The sequence below is a fragment of the Scyliorhinus torazame genome, chromosome 3, assembly GCF_047496885.1.
Source record: "Scyliorhinus torazame isolate Kashiwa2021f chromosome 3, sScyTor2.1, whole genome shotgun sequence".
In the NCBI taxonomy this organism is placed as follows: domain Eukaryota; kingdom Metazoa; phylum Chordata; class Chondrichthyes; order Carcharhiniformes; family Scyliorhinidae; genus Scyliorhinus; species Scyliorhinus torazame.
Window position 1 is genome coordinate 330,401,363 of NC_092709.1, and position 22,514 is coordinate 330,423,876.

The following is a 22,514-nucleotide window of genomic DNA, read 5'->3' on the forward strand; positions in this document are numbered from 1 at the left end:
AAATATACAAAACAACAGATGAATAACAGGATGAACATGCGCAAACAACCTCTCGCTTCCCATTCTCCAGGCAGTCTGAGGTCACTTGACTCTAACATTCACTTATATACTAATGAGGCTCCTAGTGGTCAGTTGGTGAATTACAACACAACATTATACGTTATATCACCACATAGACTTCACTGAGATGATTTGGAACGTTCTACAAGGATAAAGGAGCTACATAAATGTACTTTGTTGTGTGACTTGCCACAATCAGACTTTGAAACATTTGGGGTTGAATTGTTCAGCCCTTTCCGCCGACGGAATCTTCTGATCTCACCAACGGCAACTCGCAGCCCCCCACCCCGCCCCCCAACCCCCCCCCCCCCCACCCCAGCCCACGGCAGTAGGTTCCCCGGCGGCACGGCCAGCAAATAACACAAAACACCGCTGACATCAGCCGGGCCAGACGACCACGCCACTGGCCAATGGCAAACCACCTTCACCACTGGTAAAGCACAGAAAATCCCACCCTTGGACTCAAAATTATTTCCTTCTGAATAAGATTTTGTCAGCTCAATCAAGGGGCTTTCAGAGACCCCTCAATAATGCCACCATAAGCTGCCATGGGGCAACACCTTGGCATCACACTTGCCTGAGGTTGCCCGCAGACAAACCCATTCCGACACATTGCAAAGCAACTGTGACTCCTTTTCATGGTGCACAAATTCCCGGCATAACTAATTCTCAGAGTTAAACCATAGACGTGAGCCAGAGCCGTGGCACCACGGCTGGCTCTGATGTTCAGAAGGGAGGGTCAAAGCGCAGAAGAGCAATGGTAATAGGGGACTCTATAGTCAGGGGCACAGATAGGCGCTTCTGTGGACGTGAAAGAGACTCCAGGATGGTATATTGCCTCCCTGGTGCCAGGGTCCAGGATGTCTCCGAACGGGTAGAGGGCATCCTGAAGGGGGAGGGCAAACAGGCAGAGGTCGTTGTACATATTGGTACTAACGACATAGGCAGGAAGGGGCATGAGGTCCTGCAGCAGGAGTTCAGGGAGCTAGGCAGAAAGTTAAAAGACAGGACCTCTAGGGTTGTAATCTCGGGATTACTCCCTGTGCCGCGTGCCAGTGAGGCTAGAAATAGGAAGATAGAGCAGCCAAACACGTGGCTAAACAGCTGGTGTAGGAGGGAGGGTTTCCGTTATCTGGACCACTGGGAGCTCTTCCGGGGCAGGTGTGACCTATATAAGAAGGACGGTTTGCATCTAAACCGGAGAGGCATAAATATCCTGGCCGCGAGGTTTGCTAGTGTCACACGGGAGGGTTTAAACTAGTATGGCAGGGGGGTGGGCACGGGAGCAATAGGTCAGAAGGTGAGAGCATTGAGGGAGAACTAGGGAATAGGGACAGTGGGGCTCTGAGGCAGAGCAGACAGGGAGAAGTTGCTGAACACAGCGGGTCTGGTGGCCTGAAGTGCATATGTTTTAATGCAAGAAGTATTACGGGTAAGGCAGATAAACTTAGAGCTTGGATTAGTACTTGGAACTATGATGTTGTTGCCATTACAGAGACCTGGTTGAGGGAAGGGCAGGATTGGCAGCTAAACGTTCCAGGATTTAGATCTTTCAGGCGGGATAGAGGGGGATGTAAAAGGGGAGGCGGAGTTGGGCTACTGGTTTGGGAGAATATCACAGCTGTACTGTGGGAGGACACCTCAGAGGGCAGTGAGGCTATATGGGCAGAGATCAGGAATAAGAAGGGTGCAGTCACAATGTTGGGGGTTTACTACAGGCCTCCCAACAGCCAGCGGGAGATAGAGGAGCAGATAGGTAGACAGATTTTGGAAAAGAGTAAAAACAACAGGGTTGTGGTGATGGGAGACTTCAACTTCCCCAATATTGACTGGGACTCACTTAGTGCCAGGGGCTTAGACGGGGCGGAGTTTGTAAGGAGCATCCAGGAAGGCTTCTTAAAACAATATGTAGACAGTCCAACTAGGGAAGGGGCGGTACTGGACCTGGTATTGGGGAATGAGCCCGGCCAGGTGGTAGATGTTTCAGTAGGGGAGCATTTCAGTAACAGTGACCACAATTCAGTAAGTTTTAAAGTACTGGTGGACAGGGATAAGAGTGGTCCTAGGATGAATGTGCTAAATTGGGGGAAGGCTAATTATAACAATATTAGGCGGGAACTGAAGAACATAGATTGGGGGCGGATGTTTGAGGGCAAATCAACATCTGACATGTGGGAGGCTTTCAAGTGTCAGTTGAAAGGAATTCAGGACCGACATGTTCCTGTGAGGAAGAAGGATAAATACGGCAATTTTCGGGAACCTTGGATAACGAGAGATATTGTAGGCCTCGTCAAAAAGAAAAAGGAGGCATTTGTCAGGGCTAAAAGGCTGGGAACAGGCGAAGCCTGCGTGGAATATAAGGAAAGTAGGAAGGAACTTAAGCAAGGAGTCAGGAGGGCTAGAAGGGGTCACGAAAAGTCATTGGCAAATAGGGTTAAGGAAAATCCCAAGGCTTTTTACACGTACATAAAAAGCAAGAGGGTAGCCAGGGAAAGGGTTGGCCCACTGAAGGATAGGCAAGGGAATCTATGTGTGGAGCCAGAGGAAATGGGCGAGGTACTAAATGAATACTTTGCATCAGTATTCACCAAAGAGAAGGAATTGGTGGATGTTGAGTCTGGAGAAGGGTGTGTAGATAGCCTGGGTCACATTGAGATCCAAAAAGACGAGGTGTTGGGTGTCTTAAAAAATATTAAGGTGGATAAGTCTCCAGGGCCTGATGGGATCTACCCCAGAATACTGAAGGAGGCTGGAGGAAATTGCTGAGGCCTTGACAGAAATCTTTGGATCCTCACTGTCTTCAGGGGATGTCCCGGAGGACTGGAGAATAGGCAATGTTGTTCCTCTGTTTAAGAAGGGTAGCAAGGATAATCCAGGGAACTACAGGCCGGTGAGCCTTACGTCAGTGGTAGGGAAATTACTGGAGAGAATTCTTCGAGACAGGATCTACTCCCATTTGGAAGCAAATGTACGTATTAGTGAGAGGCAGCATGGTTTTGTGAAGGGGAGGTCGTGTCTCACTAACTTGATAGAGTTTTTCGAGGTGGTCACTAAGATGATTGATGCAGTTAGGGCAGTGGATGTTGTCTATATGGACTTCAGTAAGGCCTTTGACAAGGTCCCTCATGGTAGACTAGTACAAAAGGTGAAGTCACATGGGATCAGGGGTGAGCTGGCAAGGTGGATACAGAACTGGCTAGGTAATAGAAGGCAAAGAGTAGCAATGGAAGGATGCTTTTCTAATTGGAGGGCTGTGACCAGTGGTATTCCACAGGGATCAGTGCTGGGACCTTTGCTCTTTGTAGTATATATAAATGATTTGGAGGAAAATGTAACTGGTCTGATTAGTAAGTTTGCAGACGACACAAAGGTTGGTGGAATTGCGGATAGCGATGAGGACTGTCAGAGGATACAGCAGGATTTAGATTGTTTGGAGGCTTGGGCGGAGAGATGGCAGATGGAGTTTAATCCGGACAAATGTGAGGTAATGCATTTTGGAAGGTCTAATGCAGGTAGGGAATATACAGTGAATGGTAGAACCCTCAAGAGTATTGAAAGTCAAAGAGATCTAGGCGTACAGGTTCACAGGTCATTGAAAGGGGCAACACAGGTGGAGAAGGTAGTCAAGAAGGCATACGGCATGCTTGCCTTCATTGGCCGAGGCATTGAGTATAAGAATTGGCAAGTCATGTTGCAGCTGTATAGAACCTTAGTTAGGCCACACTTGGAGTATAGTGTCCAATTCTGGTCGCCACACTACCAGAAGGATGTGGAGGCTTTAGAGAGGGTGCAGAAGAGATTTACCAGAATGTTGCCTGGTATAGAGGGCATTAGCTATGAGGAGCGGTTGAATAAACTCGGTTTGTTCTCACTGGAACGAAGGAGGTTGAGGGGAGACCTGATAGAGGTCTACAAAATTATGAGGGGCATAGACAGAGTGGATAGTCAGAGGCTTTTCCCCAGGGTAGAGGGGTCAATTACTAGGGGGCATAGGTTTAAGGTGCGAGGGGCAAGGTTTAGAGTAGATGTACGAGGCAAGTTTTTGACGCAGAGGGTAGTGGGTGCCTGGAACTCGCTGCCGGAGGAGGTGGTGGAAGCAGGGACGATAGTGACATTTAAGGGGCATCTTGACAAATACATGAATAGGATGGGAATAGAGGGATACAGACCCAGGAAGTGTAGAAGATTGTAGTTTAGTCGGGCAGCATGGTCGGCACGGGCTTGGAGGGCCGAAGGGCCCGTTCCTGTGCTGTACATTTCTTTGTTCTTTGACTCTCTTTAAAAATCCTGGGCTGGATTCTCCTCACCCCGACGGCGAAATTGCATCCAGCGCCGGGAATTGGGACCGGCGACAGTTCCCCGATTCTCCGGGCACCGAAAAGCGGTGTACTCTCCGAGTAGGCCGCGCCACGTATCTCCGACCTGCAGCTATTGCTGGAGGCCCGCCCCGCCATTCTCCGCCTCTGAACAGCTGAATTCCCAACGGCGTGGATCTAACATGGTCCTGCCGGTCGGGATACTAGCGTGGTGGCTGCGGACTCAATCCGTGGTCGCATGGTCGTGGGCGGGCTGATCGGAGGCCAGGGGGGGCCTCATACTGCTAATTTTGGGTGAGCAGTCCTGGTCGGGACCGCGGCCGATCGGGGGCATTGTTTGGGAGGTCCAGCTCCGCGGTCTGAGTTCGCCATGGAGCACTGCGCGGCCACTAGAGGCCGCTGCCTTGCGCATGCGCAGTCTCTGACCCAGAAGTGCGGGGGCCCAAGCTGTGAGCTTCCCGATGGGTCACTGCTAGCCCCCTGTAGGGCTATAAATATGTGGCCCTTTCACGTCAGTTTTTCTGGCGTGAAAGGCCACAGTTTTTACGACGGCGTGGGGACATAGTCCCAAAAATGTAGAATCCAGTCCCCTGCGTTTTGATTGCCAATAGCTGATCTGATATTCCATGATTTAGTCCCATATACTCCAGTCAGTATCATAAAGCAGCATGTGCTCGAGCCAATCAGAGAGCAAGTTATTACAAAGATGGTAACATGCAGTGTAGCTAATGATCTCATAGTAAAAGCAGAGGTAGCAGTGATCACAAAATAATTGAATTTCACATTCAGTTTGAGGGAGAGGAGGGTGGGTCTAAGACTAGTGTTTTGAACTTAAAGGCAATTGTGAGGGTTTGAAGAACATAAGGACATAAGAACAGGAGGAGGCCATTCAGCATGTTGAGCCTCCTCAGCCATTCAAATAGATCATGTCTGATCATCTACTGCATCATCTACCAACCGGCGCTGCAGGGCCTCCGCGGCCGGTGTTTGGGGGGCGGGAGAATAGGAGGACGGCGGGGGCGAGATTCATGCCGAATCCCGGCGATTCTCCCGCCCGGCGGGGGGGGTCAGAGAATCCCGCCCGTGATGTTCTTTGCTTTCTGAATGAGTATGGCTTCGAAGTGTAGTGTCTCATAAAGAACATCAGGCTTAGTTTTGAACAAAGCTAATTTTTAGACTACAACTAAATAGATTTGACTTGTTTGCTAAGATATTAAAGATAACAGATTGGCTAAAACTATGACTCTAATTACTGACAATACGATTATTCTCCATCCGAACAACCTTCTCCCCGAGTCAAGAGTATCACATGATCCACATGTATGCGCTTGATTGCCATCTAGTGGGTGGATGCAGTTACAGTCAATTGTTAAACCTTCATTATTCTTACAATATACATATTGTCACAGAGGGGACGTTGTTTTAAAAGTAAGCAGTTTTCTAGTTAAGACAGAAGTGAAGAGTAATATGTTTCACCCAGAGGGTCATGAGTGGTCCTAGGGTGAATGTGCTAAATTGGGGGAAGGCTAATTATAACAATATTAGGCGGGAACTGAAGAATCTAGATTGGGGGAGGAAGTTTGAGGGTAAATCAACATCTGACATGTGGGAGGCTTTCGAATGTCAGTTGAAAGGAATTCAGGATCGGCATGTTCCTGTGCAGATGAAGGATAAATACGGCAAATTTCGGGAACCTTGGATAACGAGAGATATTGTAGGCCTTGTCAAAAAGAAAAAGGAGGCATTGGTCAGGGCTAGAAGGCTGGGAACAGACAAAGCCTGTGTGGAATATAAGGAAAGTAGGAAGGAACTTAAGCAAGGAGTCAGGAGGGCTAGAAGAGGTCACGAGAAGTCATTGGCAAATAGGGTGAAGAAAAATCCCAAGGCTTTTTACACATACGTAAAAAGCAAGAGGGTAGCCAGGGAAAGGGTTGGCCCACAGAAGGATAGGCAAGGGAATCTACGTGTGAAGCCAGAGGAATTGGGCGAGGTACTAAATGAATACTTTGCATCAGTATTCACCAAAGAGAAGGAATTGGTGGATGTTGAGTCTGGAGAAGGGTGTGTAGATAGCCTGGGTCACATTGAGATCCAAAAAGACGAGGTGTTGGGCGTCTTGAAAAATATTAAGGTAGATAAGTCCCCAGGGCTGGATGGGATCTACCCCAGAATACTGAAGGAGGCTAGAGAAGAAATTGCTGAGGCCTTGACAGAAATATTTGGATCCTCACTGTCTTCAGGTGATGTCCCGGAGGACTGGAGAATAACCAATGGTTTTCCTTTGTTTAAGAAGGGTAGCAAGGGTAATCCAGGGAACTACAGGCGTATTAGTGAGAGGCAGCATGGTTTTGTGAAGGGGAGGTCGTGTCTCACTAACTTAATAGAGTTTTTCGAAAAGGTCACAAAGATGATTGATGCAGGTAGGGCAGTGGATGTTGTCTATATGGACTTCAGTAAGGCCTTTGACAAGGTCCCTCATGGCAGACTGGTGCAAAAAGGTGAAGTCACACGGAATCAGAGGTGAGCTGGCAAGATGGATACAGAAATGGCTAGGTCATAGAAGGCAGAGAGTAGTAATGGAAGAGTGCTTTTCTGATTGGAGGGCTGTGACCAATGGTGTTCCACAGGGATCAGTACTGGGACCTTTGGTGTTCGTGGTATATATAAATGATTTGGAGGAAAATGTAATTCGGCTGATTAGTAAGTTTGCGGACGACACAAAGGTTGGTGGACTTGCGGATAGCGATAAGGACTGTCAGAGGATACAGCAGGATTTAGATCGTTTGGAGACTTAGGCGGAGAGATGCAGGTGGAGTTTAATCCGGACAAATGTGAGGTAATGCATTTTGGAAGGACTAATGCAGGTAGGGAATATACAGTGATTGGTAGAACCCTCAAGAGTATTGAAAGTCAGAGAGATCTCGGTGTACAGGTCCACAGGTCACTGAAAGGGGCAACACACGTGGAGAAGGTAGTCAAGAAGGCATACGGCACGCTTGCCTTCATTGGCCGGGGCATTGAGTATAAGAATTGGCAAGTCATGTTGCAGCTGTATAGAACCTTAGTTAGGCCACACTTGGAGTATAGTGTTCAATTCTGGTTGCCACACTACCAGAAGGATGTGGAGGCTTTGGAGAGGGTACGGAAGAGATTTACCAGGATGTTGCCTGGTATGGAGGGCATTGGCTATGAGGAGCGGTTGAATAAACTCGGTTTGTTCTCACTGGAGCGACGGAGGTTGAGGGGCGACCTGATAGAGGTCTACAAAATTATGAGGGGCATAGACAGAGTGGATAGTCAGAGGCTTTTCCCCAGGGTAGAGGGGTCAATTACTAGTGGGCATAGGTTTAAGGTGCGAGGGGCAAGGTTTAGAAGAGATGTACGAGGCAAGTTTTTTACACGGAGGGTAGTGGGTGCCTGGAACTCGCTACCGGAGGAGGTGGTGGAAGCAGGGACGATCGTGACATTTAAGGGGCATCTTGACAAATACATGAATAGAATGGGAATCGAGGGATACGGACCCAGGAAGTGTAGAAGATTTTAGTTTAGTCGGGCAGCATGGTCGGCACGGGCTTGGAGGGCCAAAGGGCCTGTTCCTGTGCTGTACTTTTCTTTGTGCTTTGTTCTTTGGTTTCTCTATAAAATGTATCAATCCTGAATCTGCGGAATGTGCCGTGATTGTAGGCCATTGTCACCTCAATTAGAACAAGGTCTATAGGAAGGTTCAATGTTTGTCCAATTGGTTTCACAGGATCTGACATTGGCATTACACGGGCCAACCGCTGCCTGGATGCAGCCAAAGCCTGCAACGTGGACGAGTCGTGCCAGAAGTTACGGACGGAGTACGTCTCCTCCTGCATCAAGCGCTCCAGCAAGGCTGAGACCTGCAACCACCCCAAGTGCCACAAAGCCCTCCGCAAGTTCTTTGACCGCGTGCCCGTCGAGTTCACGCACGAGCTGCTCTTCTGCCCCTGCGAGGACACGGCGTGCGCAGAGCGCAGAAGGCAAACCATCGTCCCATCGTGCTCCTATTACGTTAAGGAGAAGCAGAACTGCTTGACACTGCTGGAGTCATGCAAAATGAATGTTGTTTGCAGGTAAAGAGATCGCAGCACGCTGGCTGGCTGCCTCAGTCAGTTGACACACACACACACACACACTTTGGGAACTCACCCAAAACAATGAGTCGGCCGCCTGTTTGCACCCATTTGGCATCAATAGAAATAAAAAGGTGTTTCAGGTGGCTGTTTTGCTGTATTGCTTCCCCTCTCCGCCCCTCTTCCCACCCCTCCCACTTCGTTCGATGATCTTTCGCCCAGGGGATCAGTGTTTTGAACAGTTAGGAGGGTTGAAGATCTCCTGTCTCTGCCAGCTGGTTAGGATTCCACATTCAACAAAGTTAGTGACAACGTGAACGCTGCTCCCAGGAGAAGCATGAACCTGTCCCTGATTTGGCATTAAATTGACATCCTCCTTGAAACAGACACGGAATGGGGTGGGAAATCACAAAATGTCACGCTAATGCAGTAAGGAGTGTTCTGTCAAAGCTGGAGCTGAAGCATGTTGTCGAGAAATACTGAGTTCCAACCTGCAGACAGTCTGTGCTAACCCTGACCCTCAGTGCTTGGCACTGATTGCAGATGCCAGCGTTGGCAACTCTCACTTTGTTAAACAAGTAAATTTAACGCACCCCCCCCCCCCCCCGCCCTCCCCCTGCCAAATCAGAAGACAGAACTGGCAATGGCAACTTTGCTAACCCAGGTAAAGAGGGTGAAAGGATCCTGTGCCATCCCGGATTCACCTTGAACAGAGCTCCGAGCAACACTCCTCACACCCTCAAACCTATTATTCAGCTTCCGATTTGAGCGCTGTATTTGGAGAAGTGGCAATTTAAGCTGATGATTCCCAAATTGTTTTGCCAGGGAGTTGGACAGACATTTGGTGAGAAAATAATTTGAGGGGGATTAAGGTGCTGGATTTTGGGGCTGGAATAAACTCTCCCCACTGGCAGGTCTGAAGGTTGAGGCACGTTAAATGCAGCAAGTGGGGTAACGTCAGGCCCACTTAAGGGCTTCAACCCACCATCACCGGGATTAAACTGGCAGCGGGAGAGCTTCACGTCAAGCAGCCAGTCTGGTGGTTTGGCCTGCCGGGCTGGTGCTGGGCAAAGAGGAGGACCCTCCTGCCACTTGGGCACATCAGAGGGCCCCCATAGGTTGTTACCCTACTTCCCCCAGGTTCCCCTCTCCACGACCTTTCAAACCTTGGCCCCAGTACCTCTCGCCAACCTCCCTCCCCGACTCCCGTGCAAAGTTCCGATCCATCACTGAATGCCCCTTCAAGCCCTTTGTTTGTATGTTTGAGACTGGCCCCTGGTGGCAATGTCAGAGCTGTTAGCCTCTGATTAATGGAACTTACTGACTCTGAGAGGTGGAAATCCCATCTGCAGTTGGCTGTCAAGAGGTTGCGAAACATCCGTTCTTCTTCTGGGTGGGCTCTGCACCCACCCTGGGCTTTTCAACCAGGGGGTGAGGGCAGAGGGGGTGCAGGTCCATGGTGTCTTGTCTACTGGCTGGCAGGTTTGCTAGAGTCACTTGGGAGGATTTAAACTAGTATGGCAGGGGGGTGGGAACCAGAACGCTAGCTTAGAAGGTGTAATAACTGAAGGGGAAATAGAGAACAAAAATAAGAGAACATCACCCTGTCTCCTCAAACGCAGTACTCTGAAGTGTATTTGTTTCAACGGCAGAAGTATAGGGGCTGGTTTAGCACAGTGGGCTAAACAGCTGGCTTGTAAAGCAGAACAAGGCCAGCGGGTTCATTTCCCGTACCAACCTCCCCGAACAGGCGCCGGAATGTGGCGACGAGGGGCTTTTCACAGTAACTTCATTTGAAGCCTACTTGTGACAATAAGCGGTTTTCATTTCATTTCATTTCATAGCAGGCAAGGCAGATGAACTTAGAGCGCTGATTAGTACTTGGAACTATTATGTTGTGGCTACCACAGAAACATGATTAAAGGAAGGGCAGGATTGGCAGCTGAATGTTGGAGAATATAGATGCTTCAGGAGAGATAGAGGGGGTCTAAAAGGGGTGGGGGAGTAGCATTATAGGTTAAGGAAAATATTATAGCTGTACTGCGGGAGTGCACCTCGGAGGGCTCATACAATGAGGCAATCTGGGTAGAACTGAGGAACAGGGAGGGAGCAATCACAATGTTGGGCATTTATTACAGGTCCCCCAGCTGCCAGCGAGAGATAGAGGAGCAGATAGTTAGAGAGATTTTGGATAGGTGCAAAAGTAACAGGGTTTTGGGATAGGGGATTTTAACTTCCCCTACAAGGACTGGGACTCACTTGGTGCTAGAGGTTTGGATGGGGCAGAGTTAGTAAGGAGCATCCAGGAAGTCTTCGTTATGCAATATGTAGATAGTCCAACTAGGGAAGGGGCAGTACTGGATCTGGTATTGGGGAATGAGCCTGGACAGGTGGTTGAGGTTTCAGTAGGGGAACATTTTGGGAATAGTGACCACAATTCCGTAAGTTTTAGGGTACTTTTGGATAGGGATGAGGGTAAAAGGTGCTTAACTGGGGAAAGGCAAGTTACAATAACATTAGACAGGAATTGAAGAATTTGGATTAGGTGCGGATGTTGGAGGGTAAATCAACATCGGACACGTGAGAGTCTTTCAAGCGACAGTTGATTAGGATTCAGGAAAGACACGTTCCTGAGAGAACAAAGGATAAGTATGGGGAGTTTAGGGAGCCTTGGACAACGAGGGATATTGTGAACCTCGTCAAAAAGAAATAGGAGGTTTTTGCACGGTCTAAAAGGGTGGGGACAGTCGAAACCAGTGAGGAGTATAAAGAAAGTAGGAAGGTACTTAAGCGGGAAGTTACGAGGGCGAGGAGGGGTCATGAAAAGTCCTTGGCAAGTAGGATTAAGGTGAATCCCAAAGCTTTTTATTCATATGTAAAAAACAAGAGGGTGGCCAGGGGAAGGATTGGACCACTTAAGGACAGTGGAGGGAATCTATATGTTGAGTGAGAGGAAATGGGCGCGGTACTAAATGAGTACTTGGCATCGCTGTTCACCAAGATGTGTAAATACCGGTGTTGGACTGGGGTGGGCAGAGTAAGAAGTCTTACAACACCAGGTTAAAGTCCAGCAGGTTTATTTGGAATCACTAGCTTTCGGAGCGCAGCTTCTTCATCAGGTGAGTGAAGAGCTAGGTTACACAACACAGCATATAAAGACAAAGCCAATGATTCAAGATGATACTTTGAATGCAAGTCGTTGCAGGTAATTAGGTCTTTACAGGTCCAGACAGTGCGCCTGGAGAGGGTGATAATCACAGGTTAAAGAGGTGTGAATTGTCTCAAGCCAGGACAGTTGGCAGGATTTCACAAGACCAGGCCAGATTGGGGGGGGGGGGGGGGGGGGGGGGGGAATGTCGTTCCATGTTTTTAAAAAATATATTTTTTATTCTCCTCGTTTTTCACATTTTCTCCCAGATTTACACCCAACAATAAACAATGATCAGTAACGAATGTAATGTCAATCCCATAAAAATAACAACGATCTCATCCTCCCACCAAACCCCAGACATTGGCCCGCATGTTAACATAAGCAAATGACAAAAAGGAATCAGGAATCACTCATAGTCACCATTAACACATACAGTCCCCCACCCCCTCCCCCAACCCTCCCAGCCCCCAACACCCCTAATGTTTGATGTGATCCAATTCTCAAAAGAGCATAATGAATAACGCCCATGAATTGTAAAACCCCTCCATCCTTCCCCTCAGTTTAAATTTGACCTTTTCAAGCGTTAAGAATTCCAGCAGGTCCCCCACCGCGCCAGGGCACAGGGTGGAGAGGTTGATCTCCACCCTAACAGGATCCGCTTCGGGCGATCAATGAGGCGAAGGCTACAACATCTGCCCCCGCGCCCGTTTCCAACCCCGGCTGGTCCGAAACCCCGAATATGGCCCCCCAAGGGCCTGGGTCCAGTTTAAATGTAGCTAAATGTTGTGAGATAGGAATCCAAGTTCCCGGTTGAGGCTGTACTCATGTGTGCGGAACGTGGCTATCAGTTTCTGCTCAGTTATTCTGCATTGTCAAGGGTCCTGAAGGCTGCCTTGGAGAACGCTTACACGAAGATCAGAGGCTGAATACCTCTTGACTGCTGAAGTGTTCCCCGACTGGAAGGTAACATTCCTGCCTGGTGATTGTCGGGCGATGTCCATTCATCCGTTGTCTCAGCGTCTGCATGGTCTCGCCAATAGAACATTACAGCACAGTACAGGCCCTTCGGCCCTCGATGTTGCGCCGACCTGTGAAGTATCACGCCTCGGGACATCCTTTCCTGCAGCATGTAGACGACCTCAACTGAGACCTTGGATTCATGTCTCACTACATTGAATTACATTTAACCCAGCGGCAGCACGGTGGCGCAGTGGGTTAGCCCTGCTGCCTCATGGCGCCGAGGTCCCAGGTTCAATCCCGGCTCAGGGCACTGTCCGTGTGAAGTTTGCACATTCTCCCCGTGTTAGAACATAGAACATAGAACATAGAACAGTACAGGCCCTTCGGCCCATGATGTTGCACCGAAACAAAAGCCTTCTAACCTACACTATGCCATTATCATCCATATGTTTATCCAATAAACTTTTAAATGCCCTCAATGTTGGCGAGTTCACTACTGTTGCAGGTAGGGCATTCCACGGCCTCACTACTCTTTGCGTAAAGAACCTACCTCTGACCTCTGTCCTATATCTATTACCCCTCAGTTTAAAGCTATGTCCCCTCGTGCCAGCCATTTCCATCCGCGGGAGAAGGCTCTCACTGTCCACCCTATCTAACCCCCTGATCATTTTGTATGCCTCTATTAAGTCTCCTCTTAACCTTCTTCTCTGCAACGAAAACAACCTCAAGTCCATCAGCCTTTCCTCATAAGATTTTCCCTCCATACCAGGCAACATCCTGGTAAATCTCCTCTGCACCCGCTCCAAAGCCTCCACGTCCTTCCTATAATGTGGTGACCAGAACTGTTTGCGTGGGTTTCACCCCCACAACCCAAAGATGTGCAGGGTAGGTGGATTGGCCATGCTAAATTGCCCTTAGTTGGAAAAAATGAATTGGGTACTCTAAATTTTTTTTTTTTAAATTACATTTAACACCCACCTGGGCTTCCAAATCCTACCAACTGACCTGGCTTAATAATAATCTTTATTGTCACAAGTAGGCTTACACTAACACTGAAATGAAGTTACTGTGAAAAGCCCTGGAACGCGTTGCCAGGGGAGGTTGTGGAAGCAGATACACTAACGGCATTCAAAAGGCATCTTGACCAACACATGGATAGGATGGGTATTGAGGGATATGGCACAAGGAAGTGCTGAGGGTTTTGGCCAAGGGTGGTATCATGACCTGTATAGGCTTGGAGGGTCAATGGGCCTGTCCTGTACTGTATTGTTCTTTGTTCTTTGTTCTTTGTACTTCAGCTCCTGCATTCTGTTGTTAACTCTGGACTAGCCAGGTGAACCAAGGTGAATTATTTTAGCCCTGTACTTCCAGGAGTATAATTTTTGGAATAAGCAGAATTCTTTTTCTCATGTTAATTCTTCCTTGCCTTTCTTCATCTCCAGAAGACAATGATTTTGCTCAGAGGTTTTCCACAGGGACCAGGAATCACATTACTACCTTGTACTGCAAGTAGCTTTCCCTGAAGACTTCAAACAGATGAATTGCTCATTTCTTTCATATCTCCTTTCAACAAACCTAGGCATGGCCTTAACTGATTTTGACTGTTTTTGATTTGTCCCACCATCCTTTCCACTTCTTTTCATCTTATCAGTTTCATGGTGAAGCTCTGTTCCTTTACTTTCTAAGTCCGACAGTAAAGAATAGGAGAAAGTAAGGGAGAAACAGTTGAAACAAACGTGTGCATCAACAACGAGCTTGATTGCCTAATCCTGCAAATCCTGTTACAACTGCTAACTTCCTGACTGGATAGTGAGCAGGAGCAAGAATATTGGCTCATTTTCCCCCTCTCTCTCTCTCTCTCTCTCTAACCCAAGATGTTAAGGCATACTTGCTGCAGTCTCGACTGCCGCCCCAGCTGTGAATCATCTCCTCCTCCAGGTGACATCCTCCATTATTCGACGGTAGCCGAACCACACTTTATGCCATGATTTTTACTATGCAGCAGGGTGAGGAGACAGGCCCTAAGTCTAGGGAACGGGGGTCGTACCCCGTGCTTTTGGCACTATTCTGAATCAAAATCATATTAGCCATGCAGCCAACTAAGCTAATACTGGCCACCCCATGAATCATTAACTTGACAGAATGAGTAGGTTTTTAATATTCTCTCTTAATCCAACTGCCTGTAGCTCATTAGAATTGACTGGGGATGAATGCTGTCAGCTAGAGCTAACAATGTCAAAGAGCTATTACATTCTAGACGTACTGACGTGTGCCTGATGACAACAACTTGTGTTTATATAACACCCATTTAATGTAATGAAAAGTACCAAAGCGGACAGGAGTGTTGAAAAGCAAAATTTGACCCTCACCCACTTAAGGAGATGTTAGGGCAAAATGGCCGAAGGCTTCATCAAAAACATGGGTTGGGAAGGGGGCATCATTAAGGATGAGAGAGAAATGGAGAGGTGCAGCGAGGGGAGGTGCAGCGAGGGAATTCCAGAACTTCGGACTCGGCAACTGAAGGCCTGGCCACCAAAGGTGAAACAATTTTAAAATCGAGGGCACAAAAAGATAGAATTAGAGGTGCGCAAACATCATCATCCCAACTTGGAAAGATATCGCCTTTCTTTTACTGTCGCTGGGTCAAAATCCTGGAACTCCCCCCCCCCCCCCCCCCCCCCCCAACAGCACTGTGGGTGTACCTACACCACAGGTTTAGGGATGGCAATAAATGCTCGTCTAACCGCCGATGGCCACATCCCGCAAATGAATTTATAAAAATTGATGCACAGCTTAACTGGAAGTCGATGTAGGTGAACAACTTCAGAGTTAACCGATGAATAGGACTTAGTAAAGACACCGGCAGCAATTTCCAGCAATATTTGCTTTTATTATCTCTTTTTAAAGTTAGTGGGGCATAAATATTGGCCAAGGCATGGTGATGGTGGGGGATGGGAATGGCCCTCAGTGGAAGGGAGATATTGCCTGGGGATCTTTTACATCCACCCGAGAGGGCAGAGAGAGCCTCACTTTAATGTTTCATCTGAAAGCCATCACCTCTGACAGTGCAGTCCTCCCTCCGCCGACATCTTGTAATGAAGTCCCTGGAACGGAGCTCGAAACTGCAACGTTCTGATTCAGAGATGAGAATGCTACCAACGGAGCCACGAGTGAACCACTGGCATGTCCCATTGCTTATTCCTCTATGTAATGTTGATGCTTCATTAAATCCTTTCATATTCAAGATTCACAAAGATTGTGGGTTGTGTGGATGGACATGTTACTAGTGTCCGGGCATCGTCATCAATCCCTTGAAATGAGGGAGATGTCTGTTCCTGGAACATGGAATTGCCAAAGCACAGAAGGAGGCCAGTTCTCTGCAAAAGCAATTTAGCTGGACCCACTCCCCCACTTCTTGTCTGGAGCTCTGCAATATTTTTCCGTTCAGGTGTTGCACCAAGGGGACAGGTTTATTTTCTTCTACTTTGCTAGACCCCCCACCTCCACCCCACCTCACCCGCACCCTTCCATGATTTGGAACATCTCTGTCAAATCTCTTAAGGAGTTTACCAGACTCCTAAACGGCCCTCTTATGGGCTGACCTGATTAATACTACACTCCTGTATGCTTCACCCAATGCCAGTATCTATGTATTTACATTGTGTACCTTATGTTGCCCTATTATGTATTTTCTTTCTTTTCATGTACTAAATGATCTGTTTGAGCTGCCCTCAGAAAAATACTTTTCACTGTACCTCGGTACACGTGACAATAAACAAATCCAATCCACTCCAAACTTCTCTTATCTGAGTGGAATTACCCCAGCTCCTCCCATCTATCTACGTAACCCAAGTCCCTCAATATTGGAGCTACTTGCATAAATCCTTCCTGCACCCTTATCCTTCTTAAACTGTGGAGGCCAAAATTGGACACAATTAGTAGAGACTGAACCAGTGTTTTGTAAAGGTTCATCATAACTTGCTTTCGTACTCTAAGCCTCCCCCCTCCGACCCCCCACATAATCCTTGCTCCAGTCCAAAAAAGCAATCATTCATCACTACTCCCTGATTCCCCTTACTCAGCCAACTTTGTATCCATGCTGCTGCTGTCTCATTTATTCAATGGGCCTCAACTTAGCTGGCCAAGCTTCATGATTTGTGTGTCCTGATGTGACTCAGCAGGCCAACCCTGGAGCCACAGGTCTGGAGGCAGAGAATACAGTAGTTGCCTTGAAGAAAGGGGCTGGGGTTCTCAAGCCAGGGACCTGCTCTCTCTCCCTCTGCTTTTGTCGCTTCTCTCTAGCAGAGGTTATGCAGGCGGTTTCCAACTGTGTTGCAGCTTGTTGGATGAGGCGCTACCACATAGCACGGTTCGCGGCAATTTCCTCCCACGCACCAATGTCAATTCTCCCCTTTACACTGAGGCCTTCAGGCTTGCCATCCTTAAGTTGTGAGAAAGGGTCTGCTTCGAAGCCGATAATTTGGCAAGCGGCTGCAACACCCGGACCAGTGCACAGCCATAGTTGTGATGCCGGGGGAATTGGCTTCAGTAAGGATGCTGGAGTTTCTTCACCCGAGGTGGGCTGGTGGAGCAGACAGACGGACTGCGTAAAAGGTTTAGGGGTACAGATGGGACCACTTTCACTTTATTATGAGAGAACTTTAATTTTTAGATACTCACTGGCTGTTAAAAGGGTTTAAAGGCCGCAGGTGGGAAGAGCAGCCAAATGACCCCCATCCCAGGAAAGACCCCTGACCTGAGCCCCTCCAGCCCAGCACAACTCCCCCCCCTCCCCCGAACCCCACCTCCCATGAAGGACCCCCCTCGATATTCTGGAGGTGTTTGTAGGGAGGGTGCTCACCCCCTTGCCACCCCTCGGATTGTGAGCCGCCAGGTCCTCATTTCTCAGGACTGGCACCAAATCACGGCAGCGGGAGCATCCCAGGAGTCAGGGGAATTGGGGGACCAACATAAACCCCATTTTTGGCGCTACGCCCGAATCAGCGGGCCATCGGGATTCTCTCTACTGGCGGGCGGCCCCGGACAATCCCGACCTTAGATACACGAAAGGTGGCAAATGTTTGGGAATTGTCTTGATCAAATGGTAATTTATGCATGGATAGCAATCAATTCTAAATCTGAGATCGGTAGTAATTGTTTACCTAAAGATACTGGGTTGGAATCTCCGGTCCTCCAGCCGTGTGTTACTTGCCGGCACACCCTCGGCGGCAGTGGGATTTTCCACTCCCCCCACCAGCCAATGGGATTTCTCATTGTGGCCACCCCACGTCGCCGGGAAAACGCGTGGGCTTGGTGCGGAATGGAGAATACCGCCGACGGAGAATTCACCCCACTCTTTGCAGTTGTGGCCACCTCATTACAGAAAGAATGTAATTGCATTAGAGAGGGTACAGAGGAGATTTACAGAGATGGTGCCAGGGCTGAAAAATCACAGCTATGAGGAGAGATTGGATAGGCCGCAATTGTTCTCCTTGGCACAGAGGAGGCTGGTGGGAGATTTGATTTAGATGTACAAAATTCTGAGGGGCCTGGATAGAGCGGATGGGAAGGGCCTCTTACTTCATCAGAGAGATCAGTGACTCGGGGCGTGGATTTAAACTGATTGGTGGAAGGTTTAGAGGAGAGATGAGGAAATGTTTCTCCCAGAGGGCGCTGGGGGTCTGGAACTCACTGCCTGAAAGGGTGGTCAAGGTAGAAACCCTTGACTCATTTAAAAGGTGCCTGGATGTGCATCGGTAACGCCGTAACCTATGCTGGAAAGTGAGATTGGACTGGGTGGCCCGTTGCTGTGGCCAGTGCAAAGCATGATGGGACAAGTGGCCATCTGTTGTTCTGCAAACCTTCAATGATTCAATGGTTTGATATCAGGTGATCTGAGGCAATGGCAGGCCTATGGAATTAGGTCGCAGGTCAGTTGTGATCACGTCAAAAGGCTCACACAACATGCTCGAGGGGTTAAATGGCTGGCTCTTGTTCCTATGTTCCTGTTTTGCCCGGTGTGATTGGGCTGTTTGCAACTCACCCCATTCCCGCCGAAGTCAATAGTAGGCAATATTGGGTGGTGACAAATAGATGGCAGACCCCATCCATTAACTTATTAGGTTAAAATTACACCCCCCACCCTCGTCTCCCCCTCCAAACTTGAAGCCGAGAACACTAAAGGAAATGAGGAATGAATGAACAGTCAGCACACCTTTATCTTCTTATTTATTTCTGGTCAATGTTATTACTGTTGCACTACTGAAACTATTTAAGCCTGTTCTTATCTTACTTCTGACAGTCCAGAGGGGCTGAAAAAGAAAACCTACCTCCAGATGTTTCTCGTAGAACTGAGTATTTCAGATTTCCAATGTAATAGATCTTTTCATTGAAATAGGAGTGTTTTTTTTTTACTTTGAACAGTTATTGTGGTCCATAGGTAATTTGATGTTTCAAGGACTGCTTTTCATTTGATTTTCTAAAACCCCTGTGATCTGACCTAAATATGATTTATTATACATCTCCGACAACACTTGAGCAGGAATATTATTTTGTGCACAGCCATGTGCATTCCAGATAGCGAGTCCCAAATGAGGAGAGCTTGGAAGGGTCAGAGGGTGCCTCTGTGGAATAAAAGCAGAGATGCGTCACTGGGAAGAGGCATTGCACTTGAAGGCTGCATCCGCAACAGCTCCTTTATCACCATTTCATCAAAACAGCTGAAAACAAATTACAAGGAAAACAATCGAAATTCAGCCGGGAGGGTGGAGAAAAAAAAACAGCTCATTAACCTCGTCTCTGGAGTGAATTGGAAGCTTACCTTCATTGATGGGCCAGAATTTACTGTCAAAATCAGAGCAAGGCTTACATTTATTTATGTGCAAATCTCCCAGCAACGTCAAGCAAGGACAGATGTATGTTCAAATGTGAAAATCTGGGAGTTGATGTTCAACATATGCAGCCCTCTGGAATTGTGCCTCACCGTTCAAATGCCGTCAAACAGCGTGAAGTTTCTGTGCTGGTGTTGTAGACATGAACAACTCTTACCGTACAAAGTTAGGACTTATCCATTCCAGTCTCAGGACCCTTTTTCATGGAATGAATGGTACAGTACAGAAAAAGGCCATTCAGCCCATTATCACTGTAACAGCTCTTTAGAAAAACTATCCAATTACCACAAAAACTACTTCCCTGCTCTTTCTCCATAGCCCAGTAACTCCTTTCCCTTCAATTATTTTACTTTTCAATATTAGCTTTGAATCTACTTCCACCTCCTTTGAGTACATTCCAGGTCACAAGAACTGGACTGAAAATCCAGAGACCCAGGGTATCGCTCTGGGTGCGAATCCCACCAGATGGTGAAATTTAAATTCAATAAAAATCTGGAATTAAAAGTCAGACGATGACCATGAAACGATGGTTGTAAAAACCCATATGGTTCACTAATGTCCCTGCGGGAAGGAAATCTGCCATCCTTACCTGGTCTGGCCCACATGTCATACCAGACGTACAGCAATATGGTTGACTCTTAACTGCCCCTCAAGGGGCAATTAGGAATGGGAAACTGTTGGCCCAGCTGATGACGCCCATGTTCCATAAAAGAATAAAAAGAAAATGTCCTATCTGGTTGCTTTGCCAATCACCTTGAATCTGTAATCTGGTCAGAAAGTTTTTCTTTATCAAATCTGGAACAGGCCTATCAAATCTATTTCAAAAGTATGAAAAGTCTTGATTACTGACGGACAACTTCCCGTACCAGCCTCCCCGAACAGGCGCCGGAATGTGCGACTAGGGGCTTTTCACAGTAACTTCATTTGAAGCCTACTTGTGACAATAAGCGATTTTCATTACATTTTTCATTTCATTTCATTTCATTTCTCACAACCTCTCTGGGGCTGAAAACCATACGTTTTCATACCTAGAATGTCGACACCCAACTCTACTTCACCTCTACCTCTCTTGAGTCGTTTGCTGTTACTAAATTGTCAGTCTTTTTATCCAATACCGGATACGCAAAGTTTTTCTCCAATTAAATATTTGTAAGACTGAAGCCATTGCTTTTTGGTCCCCTAACTCTATTCCCTAGCCACTGACTCCATCTTTCTTCCTGACAACATGAGATAAAACCAACCCTGGTGTCATATTTTGCCCCAAGGTGAGCTTCCGACCACATATTTGCACCATCAGTAAGACGACTTATACCCACCCGGTACCATCCTTTGATTTTGTCCCTGCTTCAACTCATCTGCAACTGAAACCCTTATTCATGCCTTTTGGTAATTTTAGGGCACAGTTCTCCAGAAAGATTTCTAAGTGTGGTAGCGAGCAGGAATTGAGCCGAGCTTCCCGGCGCTCGGCTCAGCGAGGTCGGCAGCGCTATTCAACGCTAATTGGTCCACTTAACAAGGTGCACAGGCTTCTCAGCTCAAATGAAGGCTCGCCGGTCAATTCCCCGGGACCGTGTTCACCATCCCCCTGCAAACAAGGTCGAGCAGCACTTAAACAGCGCTTGCTCAGCCAACCCCACTCAGCCCGCGGCCATGGCACTGAGAAGACTGGCCCCAAGATTCGGGAATGCAGACCTGAGGAGGCTCCTTAATGTGGTGGAGTCCAGGAGGGATGTCCTCTTCCCCTGATGGTCCCAGAGGGTGAGCCACAAAGCAGCCAGTGCCGCCTGGGATGAGGTGGCAGCAGCCGTGAGCTCAGTGAGTGTGACCCGAAGAATTGGCCTCCAGTTCCGTAAGAGGGTCAACGACCTACACCAGACAGCACGAGTGAGTAGACACCAACGCGCCACCACCCCGAGAGCTTTCCGCCCCCACGTGAGCATTCCACCCCCCCAACTCTCCATGCTGCCCCAACCCTCTCTTCCCCCCCTTCTCCCTTCAATCCTCCCTTCACACACACCCCCCCAACCATGTGAATCATGCATGTGGCTAATGATGCCCTCTCTGTGTCTCTGCAGGAGAAGCTCTCCCACAATCACCGGGAGAGGGCCCAGATTGGCGGAGGGATGTCAGACATACACATCCTCATCACGTTCGAGGAATAGGCCCTGGAGGTGACGGGGGAGGCCGAGGACAGAGTAGTCACCAATGCCGAGGTAGGCGGACGCTGCCGAGGTGAGGATCCACTAGGCCCCACTCGGAGGACCTGTCACACGTGAGTTGTTATTGCCTAACTGCCTGACCCATCCCTCCCACTGACCACATGTCCATTCTCCTGCAGGATCTCCAGCCGATGGCACCGGCCTACCCCGGGTGGCTCCCTCCCCTGCCTCCCATGAGACCTCGGAGGAGGAGAGCTCCGAGGATGCCACGATTGACGCATCACAGCTGTCATCCCCACCCTCCACCAGCGCAGAGGCACGACCTTGGTTGGAAATATTAGTGGACAATTTTCTGGGGCACAATCTGGTGAGCACCACACAGTTGCTGATGTACATCAGGTGGAGGCAGGAATCCCCAGGCAAGACAGCAATCGGAGGTCTGCTGTATCCCAGGACCCAGCTGGGTCCCAGACTGACACTGAGCCTGTGGCACAGAGGTACTCGGAGCTGATGGAGGCGTTCGGGTGTGGTGAGGACATTCAGAGGGAGATGGCAGCGGCACTCCAGCAGATCCATAGCCACTTGGAGGAGTCACAGAGGCTATGGGCACAGGAGATGTCACCGGCAAAGCTTGGCACCGAGGCCAACACTGCTTGCGTTGTGACCACAGTGGAGAGCCTGGTGCACGACGTTGGCACCATTAGTGAAGGTGTCCAAGGTGTCACGTAGTCGGTGATGGCCATAGTTGAGGATGTTTGCTCCATAGCTGAGGAGCGTTTGACAAAGTCCCGCATAAGAGATTATTGTGCAAAATTAAAGCGCATGGTATTGGGGGAAATGTATTGAGGTGGATAGAAAACTGGTTGGAAGAGTGGAAACAA

At 48.4% G+C, this 22,514-nt stretch overlaps 1 protein-coding gene across 2 annotated transcripts in view; it reads left to right on the forward strand.

The window, feature by feature from the left end:
* Positions 1 to 22,514, forward strand: part of gfra4a (GDNF family receptor alpha 4a) — a 261,102-nt gene that overhangs the window by 181,471 nt on the left and 57,117 nt on the right. For both annotated transcript variants that reach the window (XM_072497669.1, XM_072497668.1), the window contains one exon: positions 8,128 to 8,473. In XM_072497669.1, the coding sequence (XP_072353770.1) occupies positions 8,128 to 8,473 (346 nt within the window). The remainder of the gene's footprint in view (positions 1 to 8,127; positions 8,474 to 22,514) is intronic.